This window comes from Ambystoma mexicanum, chromosome 2p, assembly GCF_040938575.1.
Source record: "Ambystoma mexicanum isolate Mex_15411 chromosome 2p, UKY_AmexF1_1, whole genome shotgun sequence".
Classification (NCBI taxonomy): Eukaryota; Metazoa; Chordata; class Amphibia; order Caudata; family Ambystomatidae; genus Ambystoma; species Ambystoma mexicanum.
Window position 1 is genome coordinate 720,818,144 of NC_090923.1, and position 23,479 is coordinate 720,841,622.

Here is a 23,479-nt window from a genome sequence, read left to right on the forward strand (position 1 = left end):
CGCAAAGGGACTTTAGAGCTAATAACGATACCGTAATTTACAGTACCGTTATAAGCGCCTTCCCCATTCCCATTGAGCCCTATGGGGGCTGAAATGGGAATGGGGAAGGGCCCTGGTGAATGGGGAATTAACGGTCCCGCCAACTATGGAATGGACCGGTAATTGCTCCATTCACCAGGGCGGAATCGGAACGAGTTTGGAGGCAGCCATGCCACAAATAGCGGCGTGGTTACCTCCAAACTCGGAATGAGGCCCCATGTCTTTACACATCAGTTTCAATGTTGTAATAGAATATGTAAGCTTCTTGAAAAGGCCTTGCTCCCCAGGGCATAGGCAGCGTCTATGACGTCCTTTGCACATCCTGCAGAACCTGTGCCATTGTGATAGCTCTCTTCCATACCTTTGTGTATATTATTGTCTCTCCTGAGATGCAGGCCACAGCAGTGGACATGGTCCACCTGTGACCTGTACAAAGGTGTCACAAGCCTTTGCCTCGTGCTGATGGTTTGCAGGACCTCGTGCAGCTTCAGGGGTATAGCAGGCACTGTGTAAAATATCCTGTGAAATAATGTCATACACAATGTTTCTACTTCTGCAGGAAAAACCCAATATCCAGTAAGGTACCTGACACTAAGGGATGCAGGATGTGCTGTGTGGGTAAGGAAAGCGGCAGTATAATATTTATAATCACCCTTACTTCATCCTTGCCTCTTCCTCTAACTCCACACCCTATGTTCCAGTCAAATGTTCTTCCGCTGCTTCCATGTTTCTTGAGAGCCTCTTTTACATGAACCTATCAGTCTGGCCATTTCTCCTCTCCAGTGGCCTTCCCCTTCTCATAATTGGCCTCTTATTCCCTATTTTCTTCTCTGTTCGCTTCACTTTTCCTTTTCTCCATGTTACCCTTTTGCCTCTACCACCCCTGCCCGACTAACATGATTCCATCTGGTCTGATCAATCCAGAATTGCTTGGTCTCTACAAGTCAGCAAGGCTTGCCGAATTATTGTTTGCTTAGAATGCTCTGACTGCTTCCTGCTAGTCTCCACTCTTCACACGAATTCCTGCTCTTCCTGACACTAGTCCTCATTTCATGGCAGTGAATCCATACCCTGGAAAAGTGCAACACCAGTAGCCATTTGAATTGAACGAAAAATATTAGCACCCCTTCGACCAAAGGGTGCTTGCACCTGATCTTTCCCTATAAACCTCCTTTGGGCACTTCCCAGTCAATACCTCACTGTCTGGACAGAGGAGTGGGGCACATGAAATGCAATACTCTGTTGAGGAGAAGTAGGACCTGTTGCAGTGAAGTGTGCTCTAATCCGAGTAGTATGACAACCTCCCTCTTCCTTGTCAATGCCCGTAAATGCCAGGCAGTGCCAAGTCATCAATTGATGCAATGTGGGATCCGCACGCATGTCATACACCAAGAACATGACATGACTATATATACTGGCCCCAATAGACCACTCAGAAACCGGGGGCGGGGGGTACCGCATGCGCAGACAATCACAGAGCTATGCAGAGTGAAAGAAGAGAGTCGCCCTGCCCTGCCAACCTGTCACATAGCACATCCTGAGACTGTCCTCCCACTCGAGTAACATAGAACAAAATGAAGACATGATAAGGAAATGAAAGGCAGCCAATGAGATTTCCGACCAACAATGCAACAAATTAATGCAATTATGGTCCTTAGATCTTTCAGTGGTGTGGGGTGCAAGATTACTGCTTTAATAATCTTTACCGATCGAATGTGTCCCGTACCCACGTTCACTTGCCTCTCAGTGGGGGGCAAGAGCTTCGCGGTCATGGCCGCCAAACTCTGGAACAATCTCCCACCAGCCCTCAGAAAAGAACTGGCCTACTGGACTGTCCGCAATAACTTAAAGACCTGGCTCTTCAACTAACACAGTTCCTCACAAGACTCATCACTCATCCTAATGCATTTGCCCCTTTCTTCCCCATCACCCCTTCTCTTTTTCCCTCAATGTAACTAGCACCTAGAAACCTGAGGGTTTTGTGAACTGTAATAAATGCAAAAATAAATAGATAAGCACTTCATAGAATTAAGAAACTCAATCCACATATGCAGGGAACCTCATACCAGAACGGTAGCGAAAAGGGAGAAAAATGAAATGCTTTTGTGAAAGCTTCAAACAGCTTTAAAGCCTGTCTCCTGATTATGTATTTACACATCAGTTTCAATGTTGTAATAGAATATGTAATCTTCTTGAAAAATGGTGTTTCCTTGTCTGTTTTATGGTTCTAGCTGAGCAAGAGCTACCAACACTGGGCTATGTGTATTAATGAGATAGGTGGTTGCAGTAATAGCAGCCTCTGGAGGTTTTCAATTGCTGAAATGATTACCTGGGTAACCTTTCTTCCTGTTCTGGGTAAGAGGAGGAGATGAGGAAATGCTTTTGGAGGGAGGCAGAAGAGGCAGAGGGCAAAGAAATATTTGCAGTGCCTCATGGGTACGAAGCAGTGGTTGGACGCATTTGTAAACCTAAAGCAACCAATATATGAATTTCTCTTACTGCCATTTAAGAAGTGTCCATTACAAGCTCACTCGTGTCTTAAACGGGTAACCGATGGAGATATTCCAGCATTTGCCCGTTTTGCCCAAATGCCAACATGTCCTCTTGAAGCCTCATTTCCGGATGAGCGTGTATGTTGAAAACATTGAAAGCTCTACAAAATAGCAACTTTTTTCTTTGTGTCTTCATAAATTTCCAGAGCCTTTGATCCCACAGCCGGACTGTCCCTGATGCAGTGTATATATCGGATAATCTATCCTCTACTTTATGTTAAAAGTCTGTTGCAAGTCACCAAGGAGTTTGGTGACCAAACAGAGGAACAAGGCCCAAGTCTGAGTTCTGCTATAACTTCACAGTGCTCCAAGGTGACGAGCACTGTCCTTGTTACATGCGTAGGGGGTATTTATTTCCTTTATAATACAAGGCTGCACCGGGAGGATAGCTCACGGGCAACGCGCTCGTCTTGGAAGCAAGACGACATGGAGCAACACAGGTTCGATCCCCGGTCTGTGCTTAGAAACCTTTGGGTATTACGCGCATTATAAATAACCAGTTATAAAATCAATATAGAATCTGTTTGGATGGAAAAACTAATGTGTAGCGTGTAATTTGCTGCCAGCGGTGCACAAAACACATATATTACCATAAAGAGCTTCTTATCGATCAATGTTAGTTAAATGTCACAGAATTCTATTTCAGAAGAAAAGCATGTGAAAAGCGAGTCATCAATGTTATCAAGTGATCCAGTGGCAGCTGGATTTCTGCTCTGGTCTGTCTCAAGTACTGGGCATTGTGACGTCCCACACAACTGTAATAAGTTATTACAGAGCGCAGTTATCAGCCGTTGCGCACCCTATATGCCATGCTTCATAATAAAGAGCGCTACAGTTGGGGCTGTCCTTCCCTTTGCTGCATTCAGGATCTGGTGGAGGCAATCTACTCCTCCAAAGATCTGGCTTGCGGAAACATGGAGCTGATCTCTAGAATCCATCACATTTAGAATGTGGCTGCAGGCCCCTTGACCCTCCCAAAGGCACAATCATTGTATTCCAGCTTTGAGCTTCATTAGTGTGAAATCTAAATCATTCAGCGTCGCCCATTAATTTGAAGTTGAATTTAAATTTTACATTATAACTTTGAATTCGAATTTAAATTTAAATTTGCAATGTGCCACATGCAGACTGAAGTGTGTCCAGGGTTGTGCACATCCAGCTACAAGAAACCCTTGGGTGAGGATAACTAAAGAGTCCGGTCTTCAAGGCTTTACAGAATTGCAGAAAATTGTCCATTTGCCAGTTAAGAAAAGGAAAGACATTTCAGGGTCGCAGCGCGGCAACAGAACATCTGCAATCACCCCTGTATTTTAAACTTGGAATTGAGGACCACAAGTAAATATTGTCTTTTAGATCACAAAGAGCTAGATGGTCTATATTGATGAATCTTGTTTTGCAAATAAGGAGGAGCAAGCCCCTGAATGCACTTAAAAACTAAGCAAAGAATCTAAAAAATGATATGGCATCCCATTGGAAGCCACTGCAGTGTCAGGTGAAAAGCGGTGATTGATTGCATTTGAGGCAAAATCAGACAGACTGCAGAATTCTACATGGAAGTTTGGAAATGGTAATCAGGAAGGCCCAAATATAATGAGTTACAATGTTCGATTCTGGAATTAATAAGAGAGCTAACAACTTGAGGGAGTTGTTTTCAAAGGAGTTAGAACTCAATTCCAGATCCAGTTGGCAATTAAAAAAACTGACTTTTGAACTTGAGGGCATTACTTGGAGGAATATCAAATAAAGTGAATATATTTTTATTATCATAAAAAGAATAAGCTCTGTTTTGCTTGGGTTTAATTAGAGGGCATGTCAAGCATCCAGGATTTACATGTGTCGAGGCCATTAACAAGATTTGCAAGATTAGAGTTGCAGCATCATCGGCACGTGGCTGATAGCTGAGACAGTGCTTGATCAAAATGTGAAGCAATTGTATCTTCAAAGGTAATGGAGATGGGGGACCCCTTAGTCACCCCTCAAACCACGCTAAGCCTGCGAACCTTACTTTCTAATAGTGCCTCTTAGGAAAAATGCAGCCTGAAAAAATCTTTTTGGGAACGATACCTTCCTCAAAAACACCTCCCTTCTCTAAATCAGAGGTGAATTTCAAAATGAAGAGATACGCTGAGAGATGTGCCAGTCACCGTTACCCCCAACAGCAAAGAACAAAAATTTAAAAAAAGGAGCAGCATAAAAAAATAGAACAAAATATAAAAGTGACAGATAGGTGACAGAAATGAAAAAGGAGTGAAAAGCAATTTGAAATCCAAAGATATTATTCAAGAGACATGATTGTAATAGCAATGCATGATATGAACATTGAAGGGAATGTAAAAGAAGACATTAAGAAACGATTATTTAGAAGGATAAGATGAAAAAGAAATTGTCACCTAGAGCCATGTCTGATCACCCCCAATACTAATTTCTTTACCTTGCTGCTAGCATCATGATGGTACTCTTAAAGGAGACGCCTCTGTCTCAGAAAGTTAATAGGCCAGCTGTACATTTGCTTGAGCAAAACACATTAAATGGGAAGAAAACATTCTGCAAAGGAAAGCTCTCAGAGCTCGGGAAATAGGATCCTCCAGGCCTGGCTGTCCACAGTCCTCTTATACAAAACAGAGTTTCATTTTCATTGTATCTCTTGTTCTCTCCACAGCACAAAACTTCGAGACGGGTTGTCACTACCTCTGCGCGGCGCTGGAGTCCAGTGTGGTCCTCCTGCAATGGTACGAGCCCATGCAGAAGTTCATGTTTGTGAAGGTGAGTGAGTCTTTACGAGGCATCCTCTTCAGGGGTGCCATCTTTTGATTTTCACTAAGCGGGGGGGGGGAGGAGACTGAAATTCCGACACTGAGCAAAGAGAGGGAGCTTAACCCATCCCCAAGTTGAACATTTTTTAGCTGTAATTCGAGAAATGCTATAGGTTTTACAGGCAGGTCTAAAGGTATTACATCACAGCAACAGTCAGCTAACTTGCTGAGCTGTCTTTGCCGCTTTCTGTTTTTAGGACTTCTCCCTCAACTTTCAAAGAATTCAACATTGTGGATCCCTGATGAAGTCACTGCATTATCAATAGTGTGGTTAATGTACACAACATAAAAGCCAATATCGCTTCATCTACAGCCACCAAGACACTACACACAGTCACATTTACGACGAACAGTCAAAACATCCCTAGAGGGGCAAAGCAAGCTTTCTACCCCCATCGCTGAAGTGGGAATGGGCAGTTGCCCACTCTGCCCCTTGTACTCGCGGCCTATGCACGAGTGGCATCCCTGTGAAGATGTCAAGCAACAGTGTGGTGCTTAAAAACCCCGTGCCTATTGTGATTGTGCGTTATGAGCTAAAAAATTAGTATTAAGGATTAAGATGGCTGTAGGGGCATATAGCTGCTTCTGCCCTCTAGTACAATACTTAGAGGTACAGCAAGTCTGCTCTCTGGGTCAGTGTTGAACCCTGCGATGGGCTCAACCTTGTGGTTATCACTTCAATTACATTGTATAAAGCATTACTATTGCACGAGGCAAGGTAAAATGGCCCTTCCAGTCTTATGATCCGATTAATAGAAAGCGAGGCATCATTCCTTCAAACATTACTAGCCGGTCTATTTTAACCTCAAGAAACTAAAATAGACAATTATGTGCATCGTCTTGGCATGCGTAATCACGCTCCAATATCTCCCTATTGCACTTTACAATCTGAGATAAAATTCCATCGCAAGGCTGCCTAGAGCACAGAGCTCAGAAGTCTTTTTACCATGGCAGCGTCCACGTGATGCGGTAACGGAGGTGGCGTGAAAACCGCAATGGAATCGAAAGGCGAGGGTAACATCTAGCCTAAGGGAGAAGCAATGCACTGTGGGAGAGCAGCAGCAGGTGCACTATTGACAGGAGTGGGGAGACAAAGGGATTCGCTGTCGTGCTCCCCAAATCACCCGTTAAGCTCTGAATACCAGATCGAGAATAGCAATTCCTGCTAGAAGTCAGAATAAGTATTTTAGAGAGTGAGGAAGCTACCCCCGCCCAGTGGAGCATGAGACAACGCTACCAGCCAGAGTAGATCGAACTAGAGATGTGTACTGCGGTAGCTGAGTGAGATACTTCTAGAGAAACCCCTCCTAACTTGTGGGGACAAGGGAGAGGGCACAAGGAGGGGGGGGGGGCTAGCAATCAGTGGCCGCCCCGACAGAGGTGAGTGAGAGAGCCTGTGGATACCTGGCCAACATCTGCTGAGGGAAACAACCAAAGTCCAAAACTGGAGAAGAAATCAGAAGCACTGTGGGTGCAAGTGTGAGAAAAACAGAATGCAGGCCAAGGAGAAAACCTGTCCAAGACATCTGGGAGAAGGAGGTGTGGAGCACCTCGGAGAATGCGAAGAGTGGGAGAATCCCCTCGATAAGCTGCATGCTGTGAAACCAACTGCAATTCACAGGAGTGAATCAAAAGAAACCTGTTAACTCAAACAATGCATGCTGGGAAACTGTCCATTTCCCAGAAGTGAACCAAGGGAAGCCATACGATGAACAATGTTGCATGCTGCGCCACTCTGTCAAATTACCTGTGCGAACCAAGAGAAACCACTTTCTGAATAAGAGTGATGCATGCTGGGATATCCCATCATATTCTCAGAGAAAACCAAGAAAAGCCATTTGCTGAATGTAAGCACTGCATTCTAAGGCAACAAGGCCAATTCGCAGAGTGAAGCAAGAGATATCCTTCGGTGAACACCAGGGATGCATGCTGGGATATTGAGTCTATTGCCCAGACCAAGGAAGGATAAACCATTTGTTAGAAACGGTTCCTGCTGGGACACCGAGTCCCAGGGTGAACTGAGGGAAGTTCCCTGTGTCATTGGGAATGTGTTGCATGCTGAATTCAGGTGCCTCCTCCACCTCAAGCATTTGGAAAAGAGACCACCGTCTAAAACATTGCATAGGAGTTCCCTACTCTTCAAGCAACTGAAAAAGAAACAATTGATTAAAACATTGCATGCTGCAGTTGCGTACTCCTCAAGCATCTGAGATACAGTTACTAGCCTGAAACATTGCATGTTAGACTTTGGAGTCTTCGTCTCCTCAGAAACCTGCGAATGACACATTTGGAAAAAAACAGTGCACCATGGAAAAGAGAGTTGCAGACTCCTTAGAAAACCAAGAGACATTTTGGCGAAGACAGTGTACACTGATAATGGGAATCTCCAGATTACTCTCAAGCTTTGGAGCAAGAGACATTTGTCAACACGGCTGTATGTTAAATTGCATTAAAAGGTCACCATTTATTCTTGTGTCATGCCTCGGCCATTAGGACGAGAGCTAAGCCTGACCACCTCAGAAAGTTTAATAACAAAGTCGTGTTTAAACTTATCTTTATAATTCACCTTTTATGACTTTGAGCCTGACACAAGTCTTAAGGAGGCATACAGCCCTATTTATTTGAAAGTAGATTTGATTTTCGGTCTTCCTCGGGACAGCATTAGCTCTATTTCAGAGCTCTTACCGATACATATTAGAGAGGGGCCCTGGTGCTCATGAGCTGCTCTGTGATGCAGAGTAAGAGCCTTCCGCTGAAAGCTATAGCAGTGGCTATTTTTATAAGAGCATTGGCCCCTTTGCAAGAGTTTGTGAAAGATTGGTGACATCATTGTGAATGATGCTAGTAAAAGCAAGGTTTGTTTCCCTTCTGCTTGGTACATGAATGTATTTTCCACTTTGGCGCTGCATTGCATGGTGATTATTATACCATGGTATTGTCATAGCTGAAACTGGCATGTGGTGAAACACATGCAAAGGTATGTACTGACGCCTTTCATAGTGCATGATGACCACCGTTGACTGGAGCAAATCTGGTGTAGGTGGTGCTTTTTAATGGTTTTATTGGTTGCAAAAATGGATATGGGGCCTTTATCAAATGAACTTTATTTGACTCTGGAAGATCAGCATTTGGTTGTGGGGAAGTGGTTCCCCAACGCCAAAGTAAGATCCTGAAAATGCGCAGCTTGCAGCGATTGCCATAGAAGCTTGAGAGGTGTCCTCTGCAGGTGAGTGGGAACATTGAGAGGATATTTGTGCACCCCAGCTAAGTCCGATCCTAGAACTGAGTCAGAGTGCCAACAATGCTCCGCTGTTCTCCCCCACATCTGGATAGGCAGGCCCAGGCTCATAGTTACTGCGCTGCAGCCAACAGAGAAAATGGCCGCCCCACATCTACATGAGTCTAACAAATGTAATACCATTCTGCAGGAGAATCGACCTGGCTTCAGACTCTCTAGAGGATCAGAGCCTGCCTGCCTGCTGATAATAGCCCCACACCCCCGCGGATCATCAAATTCTTCTGTAAAGGCTGGAGTCCTCCACTGGCCTCAAATGTTTCACACTACATTGGATCACCAACATCCTGGAGAACAGATTTGTTATGGTCAGAATGGGTGACTGACTACTTGGCCACTGTAAAGACCGGTAGGGGGTGTGTGTACTTCCGCTCTCTATATGGTAGAGGAGAGGCACAGCAGACCCCAGCCAAGATTCTCTATTACGGTAGCAATGGACGAGTAATCAAGGCCTAGCTTCTCAGGAGGTGATGCGGGCTGGTTCTTAAGTACAGTGTGTTCCCCGAACTCCCACAAAGGAATGTCCACAGACTGTATTACTGAAAACACAGTCTTTATATAATTAATATTCAAAGGTATGTACACGATCACAATAACGCACTTTGTACTTGGAAGTCAATAATGATAAATATATACACGTCTAGAGTGGTACCACTGATGTTATCAAATCTCATTAAAGTGCATCAACTGTACGGTTAAAATGTCACACAGATCAATAACGAGTAAACCAGCAATAGAGATAGGAAGGAACGCAAGATGGTTGAAACAATAGGCAGAAAGCTGACCCCTACCACTAGGCACAGTTCTGTGTGGAGATCCCCCCACCTGGGCAACCTGTAAGTAAAGATATATAGCACAAGCCCTGTCCATATATTGTCCGATAGTCTTACTTCTTCCTATTAAGGCTTTACCCCCCCAATGTACCTGGTGGAGTAGAGTTCTCCGACGATGCACCGACCGATCCTTCTTGAGTGCCTCCCTTTCAGGCGGGAGCCACGGATCGTCGAGAGGTGTCGGGGAACTTGGCGTTCGGTGTCGGGGAATCGACGGCCCTTCTTGAGTGCCCTCCCTTTAAGGCAGGAGTCACGGGTCGTCGAACGTCCGACGGTGAACAGGGTGAACTATGGCAGGGAAGTGGCAGCTTCGTTCCTAGCGGTGCTCGTCGACGACAGAGCGTTGGCGTCCTGCAAGGAAGAGGCGTGCGGGGCACCTCGGTGACAATAGTTCTGGACCGCAAAGAGATGATGAAGAACTGTGGCCCAGCAAGGGCGTCAAGTCGTCGGCGTCTCTGTGGTCTGTAGGTGGCGGGAAACCCACCGGTGGATGCTCCTCGGCGCGTCGACGGTCGGGCCTTCTCCAGCGGGAGACAAGCGGGTGATGATGCAGACGAGAGCGTCCGATGATCAATGAAGTTCTTAGGCAAATGGGAGCACGGCGGCTCCGGTCGGCGACGGCGGTCGTCGACAGTGGCGGACAACAGTCCGGGTGCTTCTCCTTGGAATTCCGCAGCAGTCCCTGTATCGGGTCGGCAGCCTGTCGTAGGTCTGTCTACCAGGGAGCGTTGGCAAAGATCAGCTGTGCACGATGGTCCCTCGTAGCTCGGGAAGAGGGCGCCTTACCAGGTCCTCTCTGGGTCAGTCCTTGGAGGCACAGCAGCTTTCAGATAGTGAAGGAGAGCAACAGCACTTCTTCTCGTCCAGCAGGGCTTCAAGGTCAAGCGTCAGTTAATCCAGTTACTCGTCGTAGTGGACTTCAGCTTCTGAACACGATTCCTAGCAGTGAAAGGTCCCCAGATATACTGTTGATCTCCCATTCATTCCGCTGGGTCACACTCAAGCATCCAATCACGACTACGGGCATTCATGCAGGCAGGCAGCCAATCAGGCACACAAGGTATTCAGGCCATTCACTTCTCTCCAGACACTCACAACAAGTTATGTGTATTGGGACAAGTACCGAGCCATTCAACACTCCAAGCTGCATTCATACCGGTTTCGGGCAGGGTTGTCTCAGTCATTGTGTCAACCACCAGATACTAGACACCCACAACACAGAATGCATATTCGTCACACACTCTATTCACCCAGGTCCCACCCACAGGAGGTAACCACAACATACATCACCGGGAAGGCTCCAGCTAGTCTGGCCGGGCCTTCACAACAACACCATATATGGCACTTCCATCCAACAGCCAGTCAGGGGGAAGGGACAGAGTCAGGGCTTCCCAGGACTTTGGGAAAACAAGGTAATGGGTAATAGAAAGCAAGAGGCCACCGGGGCCATCTTGTTTTCCATCAGGAATCAACTGATCCCAATGGCAGGGCCGGGGTATCCCAAAATGGAGAATACTCCGCGTACCTGTCAAATTCAGCATGGAGCTGCCACCAGCACATACCCTGCTCTGTGGGCCACCCACAGGTGCCCAAAAACATACAGTAGGGGCACAGGGTTGTACCCCCACCCATGGGTGCCATAAGGGTATCCCACGGGTCCGTTCACCAAACCAAAAGAAAGAGAGCTGCACCGCCAGGAGTCCCACATGAACTCCTGCACGGAAAACACGACAGAACACACGATAAAAAGCAGTAAAGGACAAGGATACGGAGGCCCTGTCCCTCCGATGCATTTCCAGCATCACAGTCGCCCCCCCCCAGACTGAGGTGGAGGGTGCCTAATCTCCCACGGGATAGACACCCTCATCCAGACGGTCAACATACCTTCTGGAAAGGCCATCTGCATTATCGTGACTCTTCCCTGGTCTGTGCTCTATGGTGAAGTCTAGCCCTTGCAGGCTAATGGACCACCTGAGCAGTTTCGGGTTCTCACCCTTCATCTGCATAAGCCACTTTAGGGGCTTATGATCTGTTTGGACCTTGAAGGTAGACCCCGTAAGGTAGGGCCTAAAACGCCTAAGGCTCCAAACTATACTAAAACACTCCTTTTCAACAGTAGTCCACCTCAGTTCTCTACCCTTGAGTTGTCTACTGATGAATATGATAGGATGTTCTCTCGCTTTGTCATCTAACTGGGACAAGACAGCTCCAATTCTGGTGTCTCAGGCATCCGTCTGGACGATAAAGTGTCGGCTGTAGTCAGGCGCACACAACAGGGGTGCCCGACACAGACTTTCTTTCAAGCCTTTAAAGGCCCTCTGACAGTCTTCAGTCCAATTGACCTTCCTAGGCTGCTTGGGTGAAGTCAGAGCTGTCAGTGGTGCAGCTATGGTTCCATAGTCCGCCATGAAATTGCGATAGTTCCCAGTGAGACCCAAAAAGGCTCTCACCTGGGTTTGAGTAGTGGGAGTCTCCCAGTCCTATACATCCTGTACCTTACTGGGGAGAGGTTGGATTTGACCCCCTCCAAGATACGTGACTTTCCCCTGAGCTATCTGGCACTTGGTGGCCTTGATAGTGAGGTTAGCCCTTTTTAAGGCCTGCAACACTCTACCCAGATGTGTCAAGTGCTCTTCCCAAGTGGAACTGTAGACGGCAATGTCGTCTAAATAAGCCACTCAAAAGGCTTCCAGCCCACTGAGAGCATGATTGACCAATCTCTGGAAGGTGGCAGGGGCATTCTTTAACCCAAAAGGCATGACCCTAAACTGGTAGAGTCCCTCTGGGGTGGAGAACGCCGTCTTTTCCTTGGCATGGTCCGTCAGAGCTATTTGCCAATAGCCTGAGGTGAGGTCAAAGGTGCTCACAAATTTGACAGCACCTATGGTGTCCACAAGCTCATCAGCCTGGGCCAGTGGGTGCGCATCAGTTTTGGTGACGGCATTGACTCCTCGGTAGTCCACACAGAACCTCCAATCCTTGGTACCGGCTGGGGAACTTGCCTTGGCGACAAGGACCACTGGACTGGACCAGGGACTGGTTGAGGGTTCAATAACACCCAGATCCAACATCTTGGCGACCTCAGCCTGGTTGTGGTTCTTAATAGTATCTGACATTCGGTAGCTCCTGCTCTTGACAGGCACGCTGTCACCAGTGTCAATCTTGTGCTTACACCACGGTGTAAGGCCTGGCGTCAGCGAAAACAGAAAGGCATAGTGCTGGAGCAAAGTCCTGCAGGCCCTCTGCTGCTCGGTTGTGAAATCTGGAGAGAGCTGCACTCCCTCCACTGAGCCATCCTGAGGGTTGCTATGCAGCAAATCAGGAAGGGGCTCACTCTCATCCTCTTCTTGCTCTGAAGCCAGCAAGAGACATGAGACTTTTGCTCGCCTGTGGAACAGCTTGAACCTATTAACATGGAATACCTGAGGGGCTACCCCTGGGATTCCCATGTCAACCATATAATTGACCTCGCCCATCTTGGAGACTGTCCGGAAGGGTCCAGTCCATTTATCTGCCAATGCCCGAGGCTTGGTAGGCTCCATCACGAGGACCTCCTCTCCCGGAGTCCACTCCACTTGCGATGCTTTAAGATCATGCCAGTATTTGTTCAATTCCTAGCTAGCCTTGAGATTCGCCGTTGCTTGTCCCATCATCTGTGTCATCCTCCGTCTGAGGCCTAACACATAGTCCCCCACTTGCTTGGTAGGACCGAGAGGGGTGGCTTCCAAACCTTCTCTGATCAAGGCGAGGGGCCCCCTCACGGGATGTCCAAAGAGCAACTCAAAGGGGCTGAAACCAACACCCTCTTGAGGTACCTCTCGGTAAGCAAACAGCAGGCATGGCAGGAGGAGATCCCATTCCCTCCTTAGGGGCTCTTCCAAAGCACCTAGCATGCCCTTGAGAGTTTTATTAAATCTCTCAACCAGACCATTGGTCTGGGGGTGGTAAGAAGTGGAGAACTTGTAGGTTACCCCGCATTCTTTCCACATGGTTTTCATGTAACTAGACATGAAGTTGGATCCTCGGTCAGAGACAACCTCCTTGGGGAATCCAACGCGGGTGAAAATGCCCAGGAGGGCCCGGGCAACCACCTTGGCAGTAACAGTCCGAAGGGGTATAGCCTCAGGGTACCTAGTGGCATGATCTACCAAAACCAGGATGAACCGATGTCCACCTGACGTGGGAGGGTCAAGGGGACGGACGATGTCGATGCCCACCCTCTCAAACGGTGTGCCAACCACTGGCAATGGCTGCAGTGGGGCAATGACACTGCCTCCAGTCTTGCCAGACAACTGACAAGTTGGGCAGGTCCTGCAGTGGGACTCCACTTCTACTCCCATCCAAGGCCAGTAGAAATGGGCAGAAAGCCTCTGCTTAGTCTTCTTGGTACCAAGATGACCAGCCAAGGGCACCTCATGCGCCAACTGCAGGAGGAAGGGCCTGTAAACCTGGGGTACCACCAACCTCTTGAGGGCACCAGGTTCAGGCTTAGTGGACTCACTAACAAGGAGCTCACCCTCACAGTAAATCCGGAAAGTCCTAGGCACTTCGCCTTGTGCCTGGGACAGGGCCTGTTTCCTCAGACCCTCAAGAGAGGGACACTCTCTCTGTCCTTTACAGAAGTCTGCCCGGGAGGGTCCCCCTTCAGCCAACAAGCATTGAAGATCGGGATGGTCCTCCGGGTTGAGAACCTCTCCCACAGGAGAGTCTTCGGGCTCTTCTCCCACAGGAGTTGAGACGGGGTTTACCACTGGACCCAGCCCGTCCGGAGCATGGATCCCAATGGGTGCTGTAGGAACAGCAGGAAGAGAAGGGGCTCCCTCCACAGAGTTGGCCTTCTTGCTCTTCCTTCGTCGTGCCTTAGGCCGCGCCTTTGGCTCGGGTACCTGACTCACAGCCAGACCCGGTGTCACCTGTGACCTAGTGACTGCAGCAGCAGTCATGGGAAGACCATCCGTGATCAATCCCAACACGACTAGATCGTTATCTAACAGAATGTTAGCAGGGACGTTGTCCTGAACCAGGACAGGAAGCTTTGCTGTCTTGTCTCCAATTACGAGTGTGACTCGGGCTACAGGCGATAATTTGGGAGGCCCACCAGCTAACCTGTTGGTTCTCAGAGGAGCATCTACATAGTCCTCTGGCTTGAGCAGGGTCCTGTCCACCACTGTCATGCTTGCCCCAGTGTCTCTCAAACCAGTAGAAGGTTGGTCTTTCAGGAGGACACTTCTCAAAAATCTACGGGTGTTCTGTGGGATAGGCCCCAGTACTTCCGCGTACTGGTCCCAGGCCCCAAGGGACACTAAGGAAATCTCTACGGGAGCACCAAAAGTGATCCCGGAAGAGGAGGGGAGGACGGTGACCTCCACCTCAGACATGGGGTAAGGGTAGGTCAGGCTGACAGCCTGTACTCCGAGTGCCTTACCTTTACACTTGGAGTCATCCCTTTTGTGATCCAGATCCCCACAGTCCCAACAAGTGCCGGGTGTGCGGGGTACGGTACTGGAACCACCGGGAGCCTGCTTTGCAGCAGGTGGACCACTACTCTTATTCCCACCCACAGATGACTTATCCCCACTAGATTTTTGGGTCTTAGAAGAGGAGGGTTTAGGTTTATTCGACTGTGACTGCTTTTGGGACTCCTCAGCTTTCTGAGAGGCCCCCTTTTCTTTGTCCTTGTCCTTCCCACTGGAGTCCTTAGGGGACACCCGGTGGGAGACCCACTTGTCAGACAACCTAGCCAGCTTAAAGGAATCTATAATGTTCTGGTCAGCAACATACTGATGCAGCTCTGGTGAACAGGCTTCAGAAAAATGCTCAAAAAACAATAGGTGGGACAATTCAACAAAAGTTTTCACCTTGTAACCATCAATCCACCCCATCATATTCATGTGCGCAGCACTCACCCAGTCGACCCAAGACACATTCTCTCTTTTCTTAAAATCCCTGAACCTTTTAAGGTATTGGGTAGGTGTCTTGCCAAACCTGGCAATCAAAGCAGATTTCATACACTCATACTGACCCCGTTCTTCCACACTCAGCTTCAGAATACAGTCATATCCAGTTTGAGGTACTCTGCTTAGCAGACACTTAGCCCAATCTCTTTTGTCAACATCATGAATTGCACAAGACATTTCAAACGCTTCAATCCATTGGAGGATATCAGAACCCTCTGAAAACACACCAACCAAATCCTTCATAAATTTAGTGGCTGGGGACCTGACACTCTCACTGGGTTTCGCTAAAGTCTCCACTCAAGCTTTCTCTAGCTGGAATCTCTGACATTCAGTGGCCTTGTCTTTGAGTTCAAGATCCCTATTCTTGAGCTCCACTTGTTGAGCAAACTCCTCCTTCTTAAGCTCAGCATCTATCTCCAACTTGCGATATTCAAAGGCCAATATCATCCTTAATAACTCAAGCTCCAAGGTATTGCTGGGGTTCGGAACAGAGGCAGCAGGAATGGCAGCATTCCCAGAAACAGATTCAGTAGAAACCCCAGGGGCAGAGTCCACATTGGTTGCATTCCCCCCTCATCAAGAGTTCCTCCATCGGTCTGGTAGTCCATCAGGGCAGCTATCAGCTCAGCCCTAGACTTATCTACAAAGTCTAACTCCCTGGCGTCACAAAGGCGCTCTGGAGAGCCTCTAAGCTCATCCGAGTCAATTTACCATTCGCAATAGACTCCATTGCTTGTAATGCAGTTATTTTGTACACACCCAAACCTTAATCGAATAAAGTGCAGATATTTTGTAAGTGGCACGGTTATACACTGAGTCTTAAAACCATAAGCATCCCACCGCTGCCACCAGTGTAAAGACCGGTAGGGGGTGTCTGTACTTCCGCTCTCTATATGGTAGAGGAGAGGCACAGCAGATCCCAGCCAAGATTCTCTATTACGGTAGCAATGGACGAGCAATCAAGGCCTAGCTTCTCAGGAGGTGATGCGGGCTGGTTCTTAAGTACAGTGTGTTCCCCGAACCCCCACAAAGGAATGTCCACACACTGTATTACTGAAAACACAGTCTTTATATAATTAATATTCAAAGGTATGTTTACGATCACAATAACGCACTTTGTACTGGAAAGTCAGTAATGATAAATATATAAACGTCTAGAGTGGTACCACTGATGTTATCAAATCCCATTAAGGTGCATCAACTGTACGTTTAAAATGTCACACAGATCAATAACGAGTAAACCAGCAATAGAGATAGGAAGGAACGCAAGATGGTTGAAACAATAGGCAGAAGGCTGACCCCTACCACTAGGCACAGTTCTGTGTGGAGATCCCCCCACCTGGGCAACCTGTAAATAAAGATATATAGCACAAGCCCAGTCCATATATTGTCCGATAGTCTTACTTCTTCCTAATAAGGTTTTACCCCCCCAATGTACCTGGTAGAGTAGAGTTCTCCGACAATGCACCGACTGATGCTTCTTGAGTGCCTCCCTTTCAGGCGGGAGCCACGGATCGTTGAGAGGTGTCGGGAAACTTGGCGTTCGGTGTAGGGGAATCGACGCCCCTTCTTGAGTGCCCTCCCTTTAAGGCAGGAGTCACGGGTCGTCGAACGTCCGATGGTGAACAGGGTGAACTATAATAATAATAATAATAATTTGGCATTTATATAGCGCTACGAACCCTCAGGTATCTGAGCGCTGCTTATTATTACCCACGGTGTGTGGTGCTCATTTATCGACCTCGGAAGGATGAAACGCTGAGTTTGGCGCTGCCGGGATTCGAACCTGCGTTCGCAGGCTCTGCACGGATGTCAAAGCGAGCGCTCTACTCGCTGTGCCACTTGACCGGCTATAACTATGGCAGGGAAGTGGCAGCTTCGTTCCTAGCGGTGCTCGTCGATGACAGAGCGTTGGCGTCCTGCAAGGAAGAGGCGTACGGGGCACCTCAGTGACAATAGTTCTGGACCGCAAAGAGATGATGAAGAACTGTGGCATAGCAAGGGCGTCGAGTCGTCGGTGTCTCAGCGGTCTGTAGGTGGCGGGAAACCCACCGGTGGATGCTCCTCGGCGCGTCGACGGTCGGGCCTTCTCCAGCGGGAGACAAGCGGGTGACGATGCAGACGAGAGCACCGATGATCAATGAAGTTCTTAGGCAAACAGGAGCACGGCGGCTCCGGTCGGCGACGGCGGTCGTCGACAGTGGCGGACAACAGTCGGGGTGCTTCTCCTTGCAATTCCGCAGCAGTCCCCGTATCGGGTCGGCAGCCTGTCGTAGGTCTGTCTACCAGAGGGCGTTGGCAAAGATCAGCTGTGCACGATGGTCCCTCGTAGCTCGGGAAGAGGGCCCCTTACCAGGTCCTCTCTAGGTCAGTCCTTGGAGGCACAGCAGCTTTCAGATTGTGAAGGAGAGCAACAGCACTTCTTCTCGTCCAGAAGGACTTCAAGGTCAAGCGTCAGTTAATCCAGTTACTCGTCGTAGTGGACTTCAGCTTCTGAATACGATTCCTAGCAGTGAGAGATCCCCAGATATACTGTTGATCTCCCATTCATTCCGCTGGGTCACAGTCAAGCATCCAATCACGACTACGGCATTCATGCAGGCAGGCAGCCAATCAGGCACACGAGGTATTCAGGCCATTCACTTCTCTCCAGACACTCACAACAAGTTATGTGTTATGGAACAAGTACCGAGCCATTCAACACTCCAAGCTGCATTCATACCGGTTTCGGGCAGGGTTGTCTCAGTCATTGTGTCAACCACCAGATACTAGACACCCACAACACAGAATGCATATTCGTCACATACTCTATTCACCCAGGTCCCACCCACAGGAGGTACCCACAACATACATCACCGGGAAGGCTCCAGCTGGTCTGGCCGGGCCTTCACAACAACATCATATATGGCACTTCCATCCAACAGCCAGTCAGGGGGAAGGGACAGAGTCAGGGCTTCCCAGGACTTTGGGAAAACAAGGTAATGGGTAATAGAAAGCAAGAGGCCACCGGGGCCATCTTGTTTTCCATCAGGAATCAACTGATCCCAATGGCAGGGCCGGGGTATCCCAAAATGGAGGATACTCCGTGCACCTGTCAAATTCAGCATGGAGCTGCCACCAGCCCATACCCTGCTCTGTGGGCCACCCACAGGTGCCCAAAAACATACACTAGGGGCACAGAGTTGTACCCCCACCCATGGGTGCCATAAGGGTATCCACGGGTTCACCAAACCAAAAGAAAGAGCTGCACCGCCAGGAGTTCCACATGAACTCCTGCGCGGAAAACACGACAGAACACACAATGAAAAGCAGTAAAGGACAAGGATACAGAGGCCCTGTCCCTCCGATGCATTTCCAGCATCACAGCCACCTTTGTCACTCACATAGATTTGTGTTGCACCCTGGTTTTTCCATGCCTACATAAAATCGCTTGGCAATCTCATCGCCCCTCCCGCCCCAGGTCTACTGTTTTAGAGCATGACTGACATCTCACAAGGATGCCTTCTCCCTTTCAGCTCCTCAGCTTCGGGAATCCCCTGCCTTCTGACTGAGCCTATCCACTCGCCTAGCAATTTCAGGCCTCATTTAGGCTCCCTGTGACCTGGCAATGATCATTCTCTGCATCTCAGGGGCACTTAGTCAATGTCTCAACTTTTTGATCATTGCTTTCTTGGACTCTTCCCTTCCCCTCCCCCCTTACAATTACAGGATCCGAATACCCAAGAACTGTGAACAGTCTGCTTTACCCCCATTTTCCGTGTTCCTTGGCATGCCCCAAAGTGAGCTTGTTGACAGTGGGCATCTTCAACATCTACGATGAATAAATAATTAAATGCGGCTCTCTTCTTTCTGGGTAGACACAGAGAATGGGATGGAAACTTTGCCTTCCAGCAACACGTGTATTAGGCATATCCCAGCCACGTCCTTGGGCGTTACGAAGGAATGGCAAATCACAAACTCTCTGGCATTTACACAGGGCAGGTTTGGGACGTGGCTCGATCCTGAGGGACTGCTCCTGATCCCGTCTGTGAGATTGATTCGCAGGCCTGCCAAATGTCATGCCTTGAGCTTGACCTAAAGCAAGTGATACCTTCATTCGCACACCCTCGATGATGTGTCACACGTTCATTCCACTCTTTCAAATGTAAGAGCAAAGCGGGGCACCAGAGAATGATCAATTAGGAGAGGGGATGACTTTTTGCACCAACCCTAGGTTGGGTTAGACGTTGTGTAGCTTTAGATGCTCCAGGACTGGTGCGGTGAACCAATGGTGGAGCGTTTATGCACTGTACACGAGGCACAGTGACTATATGTGATGTAGAGTCTGCACCATCCAGGCTGCTTTTCATTTAGCTGCTTAGCAGAATCTGGAAGTGGGAGATGCTGGCCTATAGGGCAATAGGGCAATGCCTGAACCAAAAACGCAAAATGCTAGTGTGGGCCAGTACTTCTGGTCAAAGTGGGCCACTTTGTTGGCCAATGTGGGCCTTTTTGATGAGTTTCTTCACTATGCGGCTAGTAGTTCTGACCATTGGTGCTGAATAAATATTCTTTAAATTGCATAATTTGTATTACATTTGATCAAAACACTCCCCCTTGGGTACTATTCAAACAGTCTGTCACAAAAGGAATGAATTGCCATTTGCAATTGTGGGCCTCTTTTTCATTGGTGCCCAAGACAATGTTATGCCCCAGTCCGACCCTGGATGTTGTTACGGAGAAAAGCACACACGGGTCTTCTATCTATCCCTGCCATGATGGCTATAGCCAGGGGCCTGCCTACAGACTGGCCATGGCCACACCAACACATAGGGAAATCTTGCTTTCTGTTGTCTTTAGCAGCAATGCTGTTCCATCCTCCGCATCACACCCTCAGAAGTTCACAGTCCCTGTCTTCATAGCTCACATCGCCCTCCATAGTTGTCCAGCACCACCACCCACTGCTCCAATGTTTATACCCATTTTTATATAGAATGTATGATCACGTTATATCAAATCATCTCAACCAAATATCAAAACATTTTGATAACCGTTTTATACCCACTTTATATAAAATATACATTTTAGATCAAATTGATATAATTTTTTATATCAATTTCATATCAAATTCATATTCACGTTATATCAAAACCCTATCAAAAGGAAGGCGGGACTAAGGCCGGAAGCAGGTGGCGTTCCCACCTGTCAAAATGTTGATGTGCATGAAAGGGGGCCCCATAGACTCTGTCTCTGTCTCTGGCACCAATGAAAAAATTGTCCCACAGACGCAAATGGCAAATCATTCCTTTAATGATAGACTGCTTGAGTAGTACTCAACGTGGAGCTTTTGGTAACAGTTGCAAATTGTGCATTTTAAAGAATATTTATTCAATAACACTGGTCAAACACTTGTCTATAGGCGCGTTACAAATGCCATATCGTATCATATCAAACCTACTAGATGCACAGGGAGATAGCTCATCAGACTGGCTCATTTTGGCCAAAAAAAAACGGGCACACTTTGACTAGTAAAATTGCCCCCCACTAGCATGTTGTGCCTCCATTTTGGGCATTGCCTTATTTGTTGCGTATGCCAATCCAAACCTGGGCACAGCTAGAACCTAAACTCTTGAAGAACAAGAGGACCTGTCGTCTTTAAGGATAGCCAGTAAGTGAGCCCTTCATAAAGTACAGCTGTTACTTTCTTCAAACCACACTCAAGTTGGCAGAGTCTATTTGGGGAGATCAGGGGAGTTTATGTGAAGTAATTTTACAGGTGTATCAAGTAAGTCAAATTATGGGTGTGGTGAAGTCGACGTGTGTACTGGTAAGCATAACAGAACCTAACAGAAGCTTCCCCAGCCAGCTTCTGCCCACTCTAAGATGACCTCAGTCACATAAGGCAGTTGGCCGCTGGGGCAGGAAGGAAAGAGAGAACAGAGCAGTGATGGAGTGTTGCAGCACTCCTGATAATGCAGGGGTATGAAGTCAAAATAGCACAGAAACATGACATCAAATATTGGTATTGGTTAAGAGGCGGGCTGTGCATTTTGATGTAGTGTAATGCACGTTGACTTGTATGGCGCCTGTCTGCCACTATTGGTGGCCTTGTTCCACTTATTACTTCACAAATGTTTTAAATATAAGTCTTGGAAACTCTCTCCTACCGGGACGCATGTCAGGCTTGCATTGCTCCTCCACGCTGCCTTCTTTCTTTGCATTCTAGTAATAGTTTTGCTTCATCCATTATAAATAATGGACTCCAAGCCCCACATTGGGCAGTATGGGCTGAGGGTACCTGACATGGCCCATGTTGAGCTCTGAGATACAGGTTTGTTTACAACTCCAAGCAGTGTACCTTACATTTATTTTCAAGCTGTATTCAAAAGCCTGATGCTGGTTGTCTGCTAGGTTGCACAGGAAGACCAATCACAATCATGGCACTGAGCACCATGATTACGACTGGTCTTCAGAAAAGAGGAAACACACAGTGGCATGTGTCCTCTCTCTGTGCTGTGCACATCCCTGGAATGTGCCACATTTCTTGTGAATTATCACAGTTGAGCCCTTGCAGAGCAGCCATTCATCGCAAACCTGAAACTACAAGTGCTGGGAGTACGCAGATGCCTAACATATTTGCAACTATGTGTTCTGCCAGTGTAATGACTCAAGCCTTAAACCAAACTGCACACTCATGGAATTAGCATTGTGGATCCTGTTAAAAGTGTCACCTATGTATTGGTTCTAAAACATTGAGAAATGTTCAGCTTTCTTCAAAGAGTGAACATTTGGCTCCTGACTATATGTAGCATAGAAACCAATGTATTGCAAGAAGAGACAGGTCAACTTTCCAAAGAAGACTGTCTTTAGGCTTTCTCTCCGAAAAGGCCAGAGCACATTTGCATTGTGCCCTCACAAACACAAGTTCTGAAATCCAAGTAATGATCATGGATTCATGGTGAAATACCACAGGCCAGTTTTGCCAAAGCCTGATTCTCCAGCTCCTACATAGGTGCTGTGGCAAGACACAATTCTGCTGGATGCTCCCCCTCTCCTCCCTCCTCAAATGGGGGGACAACCCCCAGCCCCTCTTATCTCCCCAACCTGCCTCCCCCACACCCCTCTCCTGCAGCATGTGTGGCGGCACACCCAAAGAATCCACGGCCTCCCGGCAAGCAGCGCTCTGCTCCCGCCCATGAATGCACCCGCTTCCCCCAAACTCCCAGCCCCCCACCACCCTCGGCGTCCAAAATAAGCCTTAGTCCCTACCCCGACCTCACCCCATACCCTTCCTTACCTTTCCGGTCCAACCACCACACTTCCTGCCCTTTCCCGTTTATGCACAATTACCACATGTGCTATTTCTTGACAGGCTGCCTTTCGGCAAAGGCGGCCTGTCTGGAAATATATTGCAGCAAAACGGGGATGAACGATGAGCATCAACGTATAGTTCCTTGAGGAGGTAAGCCAAAAGCACTTTTATTGCTCACCTGAGAATAAGGCAGTGGGAGCAGAGAGTTGTTACAGGACAAAATACTGACAGACGGAACTTTGTGCATGTGGAGACCCAGGTGAGATCGGTTTTATAAATGGAAGGTTGCGGGGAGGCAAGTGCACACGGTGGAACTGCTGCAATATCAGGGAGAGGGAGGGAAGAGAGTGTACTCAAGTCATGTACCTATGGGGGATAATAATACCTGAAACGTGGCAGAGTAGGCGGGTGGAGAGTAGCTGAAGGGGTTGGAGGGTAGGCGAGAGAAGGGGAGTGGAGGCGAGAGTACATTAGAGGTTTCAGTGAATGAATTGGGAGTGGCATTCAGGGGGACTGATGGCGCTGTTGAAGAGTACCTGTAGGAGAGTCGGGGTGGATTGATTAATTGGTTAGTAACATTTCTGTAGCTCACCACACCTCAAGAGACCTCCAGGCACTAGCAATGGAGCTGCTAGTAGAAAAGGAATGTTTTGAGAGTTGGCTTCTGAAAAAAGGGAGAGGTCCCAGGTTTTTGCTCTG

General features: G+C 47.9%; 1 protein-coding gene across 1 annotated transcript in view; it reads left to right on the forward strand.

The window, feature by feature from the left end:
• The window catches only part of MAP4K1 (mitogen-activated protein kinase kinase kinase kinase 1), an 869,227-nt gene that overhangs the window by 693,289 nt on the left and 152,459 nt on the right, over positions 1-23,479 (forward strand). The window contains exons 25-26 of the mRNA XM_069644317.1: positions 599-657; positions 5,251-5,354. Of these exons, the coding sequence (XP_069500418.1) occupies positions 599-657; positions 5,251-5,354 (163 nt within the window). The remainder of the gene's footprint in view (positions 1-598; positions 658-5,250; positions 5,355-23,479) is intronic.